General features: G+C 33.3%; 1 protein-coding gene across 1 annotated transcript in view; it reads right to left on the reverse strand.

Moving 5' to 3' along the window:
* Positions 1 to 414: 414 nt before the first annotated feature.
* The window catches only part of LOC105622139 (venom dipeptidyl peptidase 4), a 250,397-nt gene continuing 234,269 nt past the window's right edge, over positions 415 to 16,542 (reverse strand). Inside the window, exons 11-13 of the mRNA XM_012203573.1 lie at positions 1,901 to 2,061; positions 598 to 809; positions 415 to 513 (exon numbers count right to left, since the gene is read on the reverse strand). Coding sequence (XP_012058963.1) covers positions 415 to 513; positions 598 to 809; positions 1,901 to 2,061 — 472 coding nt within the window. The remainder of the gene's footprint in view (positions 514 to 597; positions 810 to 1,900; positions 2,062 to 16,542) is intronic.

The following is a 16,542-nucleotide window of genomic DNA, read 5'->3' on the forward strand; positions in this document are numbered from 1 at the left end:
TTTAACGTTTAACGTTTAACGTTTAAACGTTTAAACGTTAAACGTTAACGTTAACTTAACTTAACTTAACTTACTTACTTACTTACTTACTTACTACTACTACTACTACTACTACTACTACTACTACTTACTTACTTACTTACTTACTTACTCTCTCTCTCTCTCTCTCTCTCTCTCTCTCTCTCTCTCTCTCTCTCTCTCTCTCTCTCTCTCTCTCTCTCTCCCTCACTCCCCTCCCTCTGCCCTCCCTTTCTCTCCCCCCATCCTTCCTCAACAATCGTACACTGCTATGTACATTCTCTAAACGCTCATATTACATATTGTACACAAATTATGTACACGTGACAAAATATTTACAAGTGTGAGGCAGGTGGTGTACAGCGTTTAGATTGTCATCATTATCCCGTGTTCCGATCATGATGATGTTTGAAAGCATTCATCCAGAAAGTTTTCTAACGAGTGGTACAGATGCGCTCGCGACTGGACGATACCATGATCTTCATCCGTGTACGTCTGCAAAAGCAAAAGATTTGCGATACTTAGATATACTTAGATATAATTTTTAATTCAATCTCTCTGTTAAGAATGGGGACGTACCTGTTGTCTGAAGAGTATGTCTTTCTGCTCCAACACCTTCGCAAGCATGAGCGACTGTTGATAATGGACATTGTCATCCAGAGTACCATGAATCAAATAATACATCTTATTCTTGATGTTCTCGACTTTATTGAGTAGCTGACCATGTTCGTAGCCTTGCAGATTATCAGTAACAATCGGCAGACCCATGAACCGTTCAGTATAAATCGAATCTGTAATTAAATAATTAACAAGGTCACATTAACAAGAATAGCGTACGAATAAAAAAAAGGGCGAAAAAGAAACGGTCTACACCATTATGTGGCGTGTAATATTTTATGAAGAAATTGCACAAGTGTAACGCTGCATAAGTCTTTTTAACATCACTCTGTAAATCACGTGTATTTTTCTCGCGTGTTCTAACAGAAGGAGGTAAATGCTGACACGAATTTAAATTTAGTTGAAAAAGTAATATTAAAGTTGCAGGAGAGCGTCTTTTCCATGGAATGCACACTTTTCTTCATTAAAACGACGGGGCGTAAAAAATTCTTAGACAAATTCTGAGGCCAAATGAGCTTAACATAAGTTACTTTATATAAGCTACATTTTCCATAAGTAAAGTCTCTTAACATAATATTCGTTTATTCGAAGGATATCAAGCTGGAAAAATATTACTTGACACATGTTAATGGCACAGTAATAGTATTGGAAAATAAAGATTAAATATTCCAATTATTTTTTCTACCTTATATATTTAAAATAATTTAAAATAAGCAAAACAAATTATTCAGTGAAGATTAATTCAATATAGAGATAAGATACAGAAATTTTATTAATTTAAGTGTAACTACCATTTCCTGATTGAATTTTCAATTATTTATTATAATTACTTTAATTTTTGCTATTTATTACATTTTAATTATTTATTAGTTAGAAAAAGCATTAAATTTTAGCTAAATAGACGAATTCTTTTGTAACTTTAACTCTAACGATACGAAAATCTATCCTTATTGATAGAAAATACTTTCTAGCTTTTGCGCTAATTATAAAGCACGTATATTTTCCGTTTTATTCGTTCATCAGAATCATTTGCTTTTTCTACTTCTTATTTTTCTGCATTTTTTTATTATTACTAAACGCAAACTAATTCCGTTATCGCGCAATGTAATTTAATGATTTACATAGAATATTCATCCTGTCGCAAGATAATTTTGATTTACGATGCTAAAACATATTCCTTTTCTTTATTCCTTTTGAAATAATCATATCAAACACCTTTATGTGTTGCGTTATTAATTCTATCAATTATCTGTCAATTACATACCATAAAGGGCCCAATCTGTGACTGGTGCGACGGACATACCGCATTTGAAGACACCTTTTAAGTCCATAGCGAGCGTCATGCCGGTTGCATATCCACCATAACTCCAACCCCATATCGCCGTTCTGGTGCGGTCAATGAAGAGCAATTTGTCCTGCAGATGCCTGCAAAAAGCACAGAAAAATTTAAATCAATATCACTGAAAACACAATGTTGAAGCTAATAAATCATATAGCTAAAATACATCTCCATTGTTTCTCACGAAATTGATTAAACATTTTAAAGGTAAAATCTGTGGCACATAGCATAAAAAAAAAAGAGAAAACGAACAGATACATAAAAGCAGATTTTTATATGTAATTTGTATATTATTAAAAGAATACGAATAATGACATATTCCCAAAATTATAAACTTTTGGACTCTTCATAATTTTTTAAATATAATACTTAACATGTTACATACGGACCAACACTAGGCTTTCCGTTTATGCCACGCCGGATCGGTGCTTTTTGTTTACATTTTATTTTTTATTTATACTTTAGGTCACGCATCGCGCATGAGTCTCTGAATGGTATTGTCTCACATAAACAGAAAATGAAACAAAATAAGTTCGACAGTTAACGTGTTAATGAATTTAATCAATTTCATGAATTACAAATTGTAGTAAAAGGCACTAATTACTAATTTCTAATTAACGAATTTTTTTCTTCTTTCTTCTAATATTACAAAAATCTTTATTTTTAAAATAAAATCTTTATTATTAAAAATATACTGTCGTGTCTGTTTTATTCCGTATCTCACAATAAACTCAAAAAAATTTTTCGAAAATATTTTCCATCTTTTGCGTTTAATGTAAAACACGATATGAAATAGATATAACATGACAATATATGAATAGAAAAAGTATCTTTGCGAAAATGAAGATCTTTCTATTTACTTTGGAAACAATATCAAAAGAAATGCATTCTTTATTCGCATTTAAAAACATCGCGCAGGAACCATCGTCCTACAAGATTACCTTGAATTACCCTCTTTTGCTGCAATATTCATAAAAAGATAATCACCTCTTTCGCTGAAGCGCACAAACGAGATAGTCGATAGTTTTGCGCGATGAATACTTTGTAATTTCTGCTTTTTTCTCTCCCCGTGTCTTCTATTATCTCGCGTGCACTCTTCGCAATTGTACATACGCGCTAACAATCTGCCTCGTATTAAACATATTATGGCACAGAATCGCCTTTCGTGAATCGTGTGTCACGCAACTACAATTTTCTATAATAATGCAATTATAATTATCGAAACTTTGCAGTAAATCTAATTCCGTCGCAGCTTAATTTTATTAAATTATTTTTACATTAAACTTTTTCAGAAAATTGTTGAATAACACTAGTTTACCAAAAAATGTATTTTTATGCATATAAAGATATTTTAAAACAAATTAAATTTTAAATGCAATGTATTACATGTGTGATAAAATAACAATGTTCATATTTTAATTCAACACGAAAATAAATAAATAAATACTTCAGAGAACTTCACTTTAATGACATTTCCAATTGCCAACGGATTCGGTATTGCGAATTAAAGGAAGTTTGAAAAAATAGTGTTTCTTCATAATATCCTTAGAAAAAGATCAACTACAATTTGTATAAAGAACTTACAAATGAAGAAAGCAAATGTGGGACGACTCGAGTATCTCTCAAATGTCTGCCAGATTGAGAGCCACATCTCACTTCATGATTTCTGGAAACCTGAATGGATTCCATGCGCAAAGCGCTGCGTATTAAATCTCTCGCAGTCAAGGAAAAAAAGGGGAAAGAATTCGTATTTTTTTCCTTTCAATTTTTTATTATCTCTGTACTTTCATGTGTTCGATAATAATGGTCCCGGTGCGGCGGAATCAGCGCCCACACCAGCCGGTCGACTGCCCGTAGAAATAGTAAACGGCGACACGAGGCAGATTTCGTTTTCTTCTTTCTCCGTTCACTCTCAGTGAAATTTATTTACCTACGTAAATCGACTGATAGTACGTTGAATTATATTTCTTTCTATGAAAAAAAAGAAACGAGAGAAAAAAGATAAGGAGAAAAGAGAAAGAAATTCAGAGACGTTTTCGTTATGCGGCTCATCCTATTGCTTATACTCTAGGATGCGTATTTCATCACTAACAAAATACGTAGTGTGCTCAATGAATATAAAAATTTTTTAAATAAACTAAAATAAAGGACTCTTATTAACTTATAATATTATATCAAGAAAATAGAAGGACATATAAAAATCAAATTTAAACAATATTTTAATGTATATAATATAAACTATTTAAAATGTGTACATTCTTAATTAATTACTATAAGATATAAATTTGATAATATTACATTACATTCACATATTTCGGCATTATGATTGTGCCGTCTTTAGATATATAAAACACGATATATAAAAAAACGTAAAAAGTCAATTGAATTTCAACTAATCATTAATAAAACTCAGTGAGTCAGTTGGAACACGATGAATGGCAAAGTAAAGAAAACGAAATTGTTCACAAACAGTAGAAGATCAGTTGTTAGAGAATTTGTTAAGATACATACATTACTAGAGAAAAAAATCAGCAAGCAAATTTACTTAATTAAAAATTCACCGAGTTCGCCATACAATTATCCTTTGTAAGATGTGGATAGAATGCTCGTCAAATTGGTTATACAGTCAATGTTATTACAAATTAGAATATAACTTTGTAATAATATGTATAATCCATATGACTAGAGAAATGTAAATTTTTTTTAAAAACCGTCTATCTAAATGACAACACCACCCAAGGTCAAACCAATAATACCATTTTATGTCCTCCTTGAAGCCACAAAACTTTTCTGAAATACATTTTGATTTAACGCATTATTTCTGAGATATTTGAATGGATCTTTTAAAATAGGACACCCTGTATAATCTTAGCTGTCATATTTTGTTTATAATCAGTATATACTAGAAATGTGCGAGAATTCGAAAATATCAGGAATCGATGATCGAAACGGGTCGCGAAGACATCGGTTTAAGTCGGATCAGATCTCAAAAATTTCGAGATTCTCGAAAATATCGGGATTCTCGACAGAGTCGAGATTCCCGAAAATGTCCAAAATTTCCGAAAGAGTTGAGATTCTCGATAAAGTCGATATTCCCGAAGGAATTTATATTCTCGAAAATTTCGACAACCCGATTGCTACTTTCGAAAAAGCGTAAAAAATTGAAAATTCGAAAGAATTTATTGAAACAAGTTTATTAAAATGAGTCTTGAAACAGTAATTGAATTTTTAGAAAAAGAGACAAATGAATATTGAATTCATCGAGAATCTCGATTTTTTTCGAGAATTCCAACTCTATCAGGAATCCTGAATATTCTCAAAAATTCTGACTCTATCGGGAATATCGAAAGCTTGAGGAATCCGACCCGACAAAAATTCCCGTCCCGACTAGATCTATTCGGGTTCTCGTACACCTCTAATATATAATATATGCTTTGTAAAGACTTTCTGTATCTGTCTGTAAATTGAGATTATTTTTTAATATTTAACATTTGGAAATTAAGCGTTTAATATAATAAGGTTCTTCATCACGATATTCACCCAATCAAAGTCATGTCTAAATTGCAATCTGTGGTTCGTTTCTAGTAAGCAAGAAACGTTTTGAAACTTCAGCAACAGCGCAGCAACGTTGTAACATTGCTGAAATATTTCAAAACGTTTCTTGTTTACTGGGTTATCACAGAGCGGACAGATAATATTACAGTAATATTCTAACAAATATGATGTGCGATGTTCAGTAATTCTGATTTTTAATTATCTGCCCGTCTGTCCCACGTATGTGGCATCACAGTCTAAGTACTTGATCTTATAAATGACGTTGTTCTTGTAAGAAGGAGAACAAGGATCTTTTTGGATTTTGATAAATGATTAGTTTATTAGTGTTGTAAAACGAAAATTTAGTGTTTTGATATTAAATTGTCTAAATTTTTCGGTAATAGAAAGTATAAATGGAATTGTGAACCAAGAAGTTCTGTCAGAATTCTCATTACTGAAATGGACCTGCACTTTAGTTTCTCTTAGGAGACTTTTTTTTGTTAATAGTATTAAAAATGAAATCGAGCAAATAATCATTTCTCGAATAATATATTAATTACAAATTTTAAGTTTGTTTAAATATCGACAATAAGGGACCCAGCTCGGATGACCTTGACCTAGCATATTGGATCATGACTCTGAGTGAGATGGTTTTAGTGTTCATTCTTAGTTTAAAAGTTATCAACAAAAAAAGTTTGAAAAAAATAACTATTTATTCCTGCTTTATATAATATTAAAAACTATTCTATACTCTTCCTTGCTACGTAATGTATCATGAAAAATATAAAAAAGCCTATCAGAGCTTACATCGATTGTTCGGATGCACAGAAAACTCTTTATTCTCGTGTGAATGTAACGAATTAAATAGACATTTCAATCCTTCAATTTGAATTCTTATCAATATATGTACATCTATTCCACAAGAGCGTACGATTTCGCATCTCATTCAAATGGCGCACAGATGTTCGATTTTTTTCTCTGAATAGTTCGGAAGAATGCTTTGAGATTGTATTGTGACTTGTTTTATCTGTAACGCAAAATAAACACAATGAGTGCTGCGTATGCAAATCATTTTAAAGCAGTATTTCTTTGCACACATCCGAAAGAACCGAAAATGTACAACTGCCGATCGCTACATGAAGTCAGAGGGGTTTATTAGGAAGTGAAATAAAAAGTGTTGATGATCTGCTAGAACGTGGCAACGACGAAAAAGGACAAGCTATCATCAAGGTATTTGAAAAGAATTTTGAGTATTCGTTATGGAAAGCGAAAAATCTTTTATTGTAAAAAGGTATAGAAATAAGTCTTAATATACTATTAGATTTATTTGATTCTGAATATAGTTGGCGGTCCATAAAGTTAAAACCTTTTTTGAGCAAAAAACATATGCGATAAACAGTTCCAGAGCAAAGGCTAATATTGATTGTGATTTTGCTAATGTAATTTTCACCGATAAATCATCCTTTTGAACCTAGACTCTTAGAAGATATGCGTGGTTGACTCGTCAACATACAGTAAAATACCCAGTAAAAGTACACGTGTGGGAATACTTTCGTAAACAGGGATTTGGTACTTTATATTTCTTTATGGACAATGCACAGAAAATGGACATGATTTATCGAAAATGTTTATTGAAGTCTGCTCAAAGATAGTTTGGCTCAGATAATATAATACTTCATGAGTGCTTCAAGAGAACCCAAAACGCCAAAGTGCTTGAACGGAGTGGAAACGTGAAAATGGCATCACGACAATGGATTGGCCTTCCCAGTCGCCTGATGCCAATCTCATCGAAAATGTGTGGGCAATCATGAAAGTCAAACTCAGGGAAAAGAAGATTTTTAATTTAAAACAGCTTCTTCGTGTAAAACGGAAAATCTGAAAATTTCTTTCTGAGACAATAACTGAAAATCTCATGGAAAACATGCTCCAACATTGCCAGGCTATACTTGATAACAAAGGAGATTGGACAACTTATTAAGTAAACGCATTTTAATTTATATAATTTATTAACAGAATCAAATTAAATTTTTAACAATTCTATATTTTTTTAAGAGAAACAGCCCGTACGCTTTTGTGGAACAGATTAAAATATAAGTCTAAATTATATGAATATAAATAATACAATTTTCAAGATGATGAATCTCGATTTAATTTAGCTTATTCTTCTTTATCCAAATAATTTGTTATGTAATGAAGAGTCAAAGTGATTATTATAAATATTAAATTATAGGGTAAGGTCGCCTATTATGGGATAAGTTTCCAATATGAGATAGTGGAATTTTTGCTAAATTATTAAGCATATGTGATTGATTTTATTATGAACTTATTACTCATAGAGTGAAACACATTTAGTACAAAACTCATTATTAAATCATAGTAGTAGTTGTGAAAAAAGATTCTTGAAATTGGATGTTGTCGAATTTTATTGAAGTTAATCTTCAAATCTTGTTTTATAATAAATAAATATTTATTAAGGTAATAAAGTCTACATGTAGTGATAGAGTAACATCGTATTAATAAGAAAACACGTGATTTGTTTAACTAAAAGATAAAGAAAGACGTAAAGATTAGATTTAATAATCATGAAACCACAAAGCATGGAAGTCGTAATGAGAGGATATTCCTAGCTAATATGAGAGCATCTAAACAATTCAATATCTCAAAGCATACTATTGAATGAAATATTAAAAATGATGATTGTTAAGATTACTCACACAAACACATGCTCACATACACACATATCGAAAAATTATACAATTATTATGTATAACATTCAAATTCTTTGTTCCTACTTGTATATAATATAATAAAAGCGTGTATAAAAAGCTTACCTTTATTTTTTCCTTAATTTTCTATTATGAGATATCATCTCATACAAAAAATCCTTGTATCTCATCTTAGGAACTCTTTTTTTGAATGAGTAAAATCGGCACTTTCGATAAAAAAATTTCACATACAACAAAATATAATTACTCAATCGCTAATTTTTGATGATAAATATATTTCCCATAAAATTGAAAATATGATTAAGGTTGCAAATTAAATAAATTACAAGTCTTTAAAAAAAAGGTATCTCATGTTAAGCGACTTTACCCTACAATAATATTATAAAAACTTACATAAAATAAAAATATTGGTATTGTATACATTGCGTCAATAGATAAAGTCACATCGCTCATCAAATTATCAGATTTGCTATGTAATCATTCAAAAAAATGGAAAGATTAGAGAATTAAAAATCATCTTTATCTGACTTTTAATTTTATTAACTTACATGTAAACGCTTCTCGTGACTCGATGTAAAGGTGTGGTGTCGACAGTCAGAGTTGAAGTAAGAGTCAAAATAATAAAGTAGTTATTGAGATAAAAATAAAGTTAAGAATAAAGGGAAAGAACAACGTCATGATTCAGCAAATAAATATACTGAGTCTAAAGAATAAATATCATTCTGTAAATTCAAACTCTGTTTCTTTTCTGCTTAATAGTATAATTTAATATTCATGATAATCACTTTGGCCATTCATTACATAGCAAATTGGCATTTGGATAAAGAAGAACTAAATTGTCAGGATTCATCATCTTGAAAGTTGTGTTACTCATGTAATTTAAATTTATATTTTATGTTGATAAGGATCCAAATTGAAAGCTTGAAATGTCTATTTATATAGACATTTATATAATTCGTTATGTTACATTCACACAAGAATAAAGAGTTTTCTGTGTATCCGAAGAGCCGATGTAGGCTTTTATATATTTTTTACTGATAGATTTTTTCGAGCCTCATTTTATATATTTGTAATGTACTATAGTTGGGTTAGGGTTAAATTATTATATATCCATTAAATGTAAATGAAAGTATAAAATAGTATTTAGTACTGTACTGTACATAATTGGGTTAGAGTTAGGTTAGGTTATTATATGTATACCATTAAATTAATTTACCGAATATTTACATTTAATGGATAATAACTTAACCTTAATCCAACCATGTATATGTAGAATATTATCAATTGGGAGGGGAATCATCTCGACCCCAGAATCGTGGACGCTATCAAGATCCAAGAGAGGCATCATGCTTACGGCCGCTAAGTGCTCCGTCTAGCGGGCCCCAGGGACTATAGCACCCGAAGCCCTCACGTCCTGCCTACAGAAGTGGGCCGACAGGGCGAGGACGGACTGTCCTTTAGCATGACACAAGTAGGCACGGATGTTTCGATGAGTACTTATGTCGTACAGGGAAGGAACCCATGGCACAGTACCATCACTGTGAGGCCGACCGGGACTCGACGCAGCATACTCTGGAGATATATCCTTGATGGAAGGTCGTGCACTCTGGTCGTAGTGATCGGCAGGGATTTCTCGCTTCGAGGCTTGATACAAACTATGTTTCGAAGCGAAGAATCGTGGAAGGCGATGGCCTCCTTCTGCAAAGAAGTAATGTTGCAGAAGGAGGCCACTAAGCGAGAACACGAAGCGAACAAGCGGATGGCGCATCTCTGCTCGCTCCCTGCTGCCCCCACCCGCAAATTATTTACTCATTAAATGTAAATATTTGGAAAGCTTAACGGTATGTAATAACCTAATCCTAACCCAAGCATGTACAGCATTAAATATTTTATATTTTTATTTACATTTAATGGGTATATGTAATACATGGTTAGGTTAGATTATTATATACAAGTACAGGATTATTATTATATACCTACTAAATGTAAATGAATATATAAAATAATATTTAATACTGTATATGTACAGTAGAAATAAAACGTCATTTTTAATACTTTTTTAAGATTTCTGACTAGTCGCAATGGCTATGTGAATTGTGACGACAGAAACGAGGAATGACGTTAATTTATGTTGCGTGTCATTTTCAAATAAAGACAATTTGAATGAAACGAAATGACGAGATCACTTTAAAACACTTATAAAAATCGATGAAAATTATCCTTTCTCCCTTGACAGTCAGTAAATGATTGTAAAACGCATCTAAAGTGAACCTATATTCGGGCAGAAACCCATAATCCGACAGAGGCTGAAAAAATCGTTTTGTCATTAAGTATACATGATATACATTGTAAGTGCAACTCTTGAAGAAGAAAAATCACCCGTGTAAATTACTGTGCGACTGCTCAAAGATGAAGAAATTAAGTTTTCCACAAACAGATTTTTAGTGAACAAACTTTTGTAAAAACTAATGAACATTTCAGGGCTAGATTACGAAGGCTACATTTTACGAGAATTTCAAAACTTTGCGTGTAAATCTCAATGAACAGAGAACGAGTGAAAAAAAGGCCGGTATTTTTTATTTTTTTCTACTAAACTAATAGATTTTAACTAATTGATTTTAACAACTAATTGATTTTAATGTTCTACGTCTCATTTTGTAAGTATTTCAAATATCTACATTTTTTATACCAAATTTTTTTTCATACAATCAATATTCTTTCGTTTTATGAGCAAAAAACACTTTTTGCAACTCGATTTTTTCGCATATTTTTTTCATAATCCTGGTAGAAAAATGTTGCTAAAATTATTCCACGTTTTGGAACATTTTTTAAACAAAATTTCAACATTTTTTAAAAGTTCCAGTTTAAGCGATTTTTACAATAATTGAAAAATTTATTTTCGAAAATTTCAGAAAAATTTCAACAAAATTTTCGGATAAATTTCAACAAGAATTTTAAAGAAATTTCTGGAAATTTCAGAAAAATTTCGGTTGGATTTCAATGATTTTTCAATATGTTAACTGAAAAATTCACATTCAAAATTTCAGCAAATTTTCAACAATTTTGCTGAAATGTTCCAAAACGTGGAATAATTTCAACAAAACTTTTTCATTAGGAAAGTCTTAAGTCTCAAACATACGCATTTCTTTTCTGATGGCTTCGAAACTTTCGTGAAGAGAAATGCTGATTTATAATTTTTTTCCGATTAAAATTCTACTTCTATTAAACTATTCTTACTACTCGAGTTTATGAAGGAGAGATGTACTATATAACGCGCGTTTGAAAACAATTAAATATCTCTTGTTGCGGTTCAACATTTGTACTATTCTGGATTTTAGAGTAGAGAGGGGATACACTATTATTACAATTTATTAAAACTTATATGTTATTTAGAATGCCCCTCTATCCTTTATTGATGCGTAGGGCCGCCAAGCGGTCGAAATTGCCGAGAGAGTATTTTCGGTCGCTTGAAACAAATGACTAGTGTGAGAAGGAGTTGTCTCGTTCTCGGTGCACCGCAAGCGAGCACACGGACATGGGCTCGTGTGTTTATGTGCTACTGATTTTGTCAGACCGTCTGATTTTGTGTCACCACCGTTAACGCAGAGTTTTTGGCTGAATAGTCAGGAGCCTTAATAATGAAACTGTTAAACGAAGGACGAGCATCAATTAAAATCATCTCAACGTCATAACTTTGATAACATATGCCAAGATCAAGATCATCCGAGTTGAGTCCCTTATTGTCGATATTTATTTAAATTTTTCGTATGGTTCTCTACATCAGATAGTAATATTTTTTTATTAATCAGACCTATTAATTAGAGGCGTTATGAGGCACTAAGCAAGTACGATCTAACGTAGGACGCGAAATTTCGAGAGGCGCAAAATTTTAATAGGCAGCGCTTCTTTTATATTTATCAATTGAAGAAAAAGAATTAGCGAACTGATTACGTAATCAGTCTTGATTACGTAATCGATCTCGATTATGTAATAATTGAAGACGTAATCAAAATATTTTTAAAAACTATAGCTAGAAAATGATTATTATAAAAGAAAATATGAAATTTATTGCATTCGCGAGCGTATTCCTATGTTATGCAAATTGGTAGAAATTTCTCTTGTTTAGCTATTACTCTGACGGAAAAACTTTTACGAAAATTTATATAAATTGAGACAAAATTTTAGAAATTATTAGTTTTTCATAGATATTTGGAACATAGAGCGGCATTGTTTGTTTGAAAAACCTAAAAATCCTCCGTCCTCAAATAACGTCATTCTTGTTCAACTATGAGTATCTATGAAAAATTAAGAATTTCTAAAACAGACAAACTACTCTACGTCTCACTATGAACATCTATGATGTAACAAAAAATTAAAAATTTCTAAAATCTTTTTTCAATCTATGTAATTTTTCTGTATAATTTCGTAAAATTTTTTTTCTGCCAAAGTGATTCGTTGATTGGCGAGAGAGACTTAACAATCCTTATGATGGGGCAAAAGCAAATTCCAGTGTGGGGTGCCAAGGGCGCGAGGTCTGGTGAATATGGTAGCTGGGGTAGAACAGCCCAACCGAGCTCCAACAACTTTTGTCGAGTTATCAAAGACACATGAGACTGCGCATTGTCCTGATGAAACACGACGCCTTCCGATTCGCTATTTCTGGACGTTTTTGTTCAATTGCTGTCTTCAATTCATCTAATTGGAACAATACTTCTTTGAATTTATTATCTCGTTGTTTGGTAAAAGCTCAGGATCCCTTTCCAATCCCATCAGACACAGAGCATGACCTTCTTTGGAAGACCGGATTTTGAAGTGGCTAAAGGTGGTTTATTCCGCTTTCCCCAAAATCTTTTTCGCTCAACATTATTGTAAATGATCCATTTTTCATCCCCCGTCACTACTTGCTTCAAAAATGTCTCCTCGTTGCGTTTATAGAGCGAGTCGCAAATGGAAATGCGATTTATCAGATTTTTCTCCATTAAATCGTGGGGAACTCATACATCAACGGTTTATGTAACCAAGCTTCACAAAATGCTCGTGGATGATGGATTTTGACATATTCATTTCTACTAATTTACGTGTCGTATAGCGTGGGTTATTCTCGATCAGTGTTTTAATTTGATCTTCATCTGTGGTGGAGGGCCTACCCGGGCGTTCTTGATCTTCAAGGTTGAAATCATCAGCTTTAAATCTAGCAAACCACTTCCGCACAGTTCTTTCAGCTACAGCACTTTCGTCATAAACAGCGCACATCTTGTTTGCCGCTTGTGTGGCATTTTTGCCTTTCCGGTAAAAGAAAAGCATTAAATGCCTAAAATGCACTTTGTTTTCTTCCATATTCAAAAACGTATAAAACTGACAAAAATTAACGTATCGCAACCAAATTTTTTTCCAAGTATGCTTAAAATACCGTCTTTTACGATATGTACGCATGTCATTTGTTTTCAATCGTTCTGATACATTCAGACCTGTTCTTATGCTACCTACCAAAAATCGGCACTTTCCGGACAACCAAATATAATAAATTCTTTCAGTTTTTTCTAACTTTCTGTTTGAACTCTTAGGGAGGCGATCTCTCCTTTTATGTCTGTATGTATATGCGTCGCTGTCGAAACTCGTCACAGACAACTGCAGTAACCAGCGATTGAGAACTTTCGACGGGAATATTATCCCCTGGCGAATAGCTAACTGATGCAGCATGAGCAGTAGAAGCGGTAGACGGCAACTGGCTGGCGATCGAGTAAGCTTGACGGGGCAGAGACAGCAGAATCTGGTCTCAAAAAAATCCTGTCAATGTGAAGCAAGGAATGCAGCTAGTTGGTAATCAAAATACATTCGGCAGAACAGAGTATCCTCTGTCCTGAGGCGCGATTTCGTAACTGTTTTAACACGCCTACTAACAACTATCGGTAGATATGTAAAGACACTTATGGAATCGCGCCTTGGAATTATCTCGTTGATGCAGCGTGAGCGATCTGATGCAAGGAGCCGGTCGCTGAAAGAAACTCAACGGATAGAACACGCTCTTATTATCTTTTCTCGTTTCTCGATCGATTGGTCAAGAGGATCGTGATCAAGAGCGAGACGGAATAGAAATCGTTACTACATTTTGCGTTTATATACTAATTGTTATTCTCGCTCGTATTGTTCCGGAGGCACTCAACGGTTCCCGCCGATATGAGCGGCAGAATATGAGTTGATCGGCGATACTCGAACAGTCTCGGCGATCTCCGGCGGAGCGGCTGTCACTATACTTATTCTAATTGCGATTGCGTAGCGATTGCGGACGTATCGCGCTCTTATATGTGGCCAAAGACCATTGTAACGGCAATTATATAATAACGAACATCGATACAACATCCAAAAAATATAATAAATCCCTCCATTTTCTAAAGTGAATTGGAATCATAGATAGAACAAATTGAAGCATTCTGGTAATTGTTCGATCTTGGAAGACGGAATTGTGCATAGATCGTCTAGAAGTCTACACAATGATAAAATTAACATAATAATAATAAAGAATGGTAACAATGATAAAATTAACATAATAATAATAAAGAAAGGTAACTGGTTATCGAATGATAAAAATATGGTGCACTCTAATCTTTACAGCACTAAGTATCTGCAATGATAGGGAACAAGGAAGATCTGCAATGATAGGCAACAAGGGAGATTCAATGGAAGTGTCAAAGTTCTGTTTATAAATGACATTGTCAAATGTAAAAACTGTGGAATTTAAAACAAATTAAACTGTTGTCAGAAATTTTTTCGGAAAGTCACATTTATTTGAGATAAAATTCAATTTTTCGTTGACACAATCTAAAGCAACATCTATGGGGATGTTTATGAAAAGTAATACAATATCTAATGAGATCAATTTATAATCTCCTGTAATGTTCAATTCTTTAAATTTGCTGACCAATTGAATAAATTACAAAAATTTGTAATTGAGCTATTAGGTGTACAACTTTGCTTCCGCCGTTTTTTTCCGAAATTCGAGGCTTTATTGTAAAAAACTGGTTATACATTTATGATTCAAAGTATTGTTCATCGCTGGCCACTACTTTCTCCCATCTTTCGGGTAGCGTACGAATCCCGCGTCGAAAAAACTGGTCACCTTTTGAGGCTATCCACGAATCGATCCAATTTTTTACTTCTTCATAAGATCGGAAATGCTGGTTAGCCAGGTCATGTGCCATTGATCGAAACAAGTGATAGTCAGAGGGAGCAACGTCTGGAGAATACGGCGGGTGAGGTAGGACTTCCCATTTCAACGTTTCCAAGTATGTCTTGACTACTTTCGCAACATGGGTCGAGCATTGTCATGCTGCAAAATCACTTTATCGTGTCTCTCGTTGTATTGCGGCTGTTTATCTCTAAAATGCATCAATTGCGTTCGATACCGATCGCCTGTGATTGTTTCAGTCGGTTTTAACAGTTCATAATACACTACATCGAGCTGGTCCCATCAAATACAGAGCATGACCTTGGAGCCGTGAATATTCGGTTTGGCCGTCGACGTGGAAGCATGGCTGGAAACTCCCCATGATTTTCTGCGCTTGGGATTATCGTAATGAACCCATTTTTCGTTCCCAGTCACAATGCGATGTAGAAATCCCTTCCGTCTTTGCCTTTCAAGCAGTACACAAGCAAACAAACGCCGTTCAACATCTCTCGGCTTCAATTCGTACGGCACCCAAATTCCTTGCTTCTGAATCATTCCCATGGCTTTGAGGCGTTTTGAAATGGCTTGTTGAGTCACTCCCAATGATCGTGCCAATTCTTCTTGATTTTGACACGAGTCTTGCTCAAGTAATGCCTCCAATTCTGCATCTTCGAAAACCTTCTCTCTTCCACCGCTATGCTAGTCTTCGACGTCAAAATCACCGTTCTTGAAGCGTTGAAACACTCACGACACGTTCTTTCACTAATAGCGGCCTCATAAGTATTTGAGAGCATTCGATGAGCTTCAACCGCAGATTTCTTCATATTGAAGCAAAAAATTAAAACCTCCCGCAAATGACGAGAATTTGACTCGTAAACTGACATTTTCAATCGCGAATAACTTTATGATGCAGAAAAACAAATCGACTAATGTTTCTATGGGGTTATGTTGACAGATGCCCAAGTTTATTATGATGTCTATGATCTATTTATTTCGATCACCACTTACCGCTAAAGCCATCTGTAGGAAAACGGCGGAAGCAAAGTTGTACACCTAATACAAATTATATTTATTCAAATTTTTCGCGTTAAAAAAATGTAATCATAATATATATATATATATATATATATATATCACACATT

Source organism: Atta cephalotes (assembly GCF_000143395.1).
Source record: "Atta cephalotes unplaced genomic scaffold scaffold00040, whole genome shotgun sequence".
Classification (NCBI taxonomy): domain Eukaryota; kingdom Metazoa; phylum Arthropoda; class Insecta; order Hymenoptera; family Formicidae; genus Atta; species Atta cephalotes.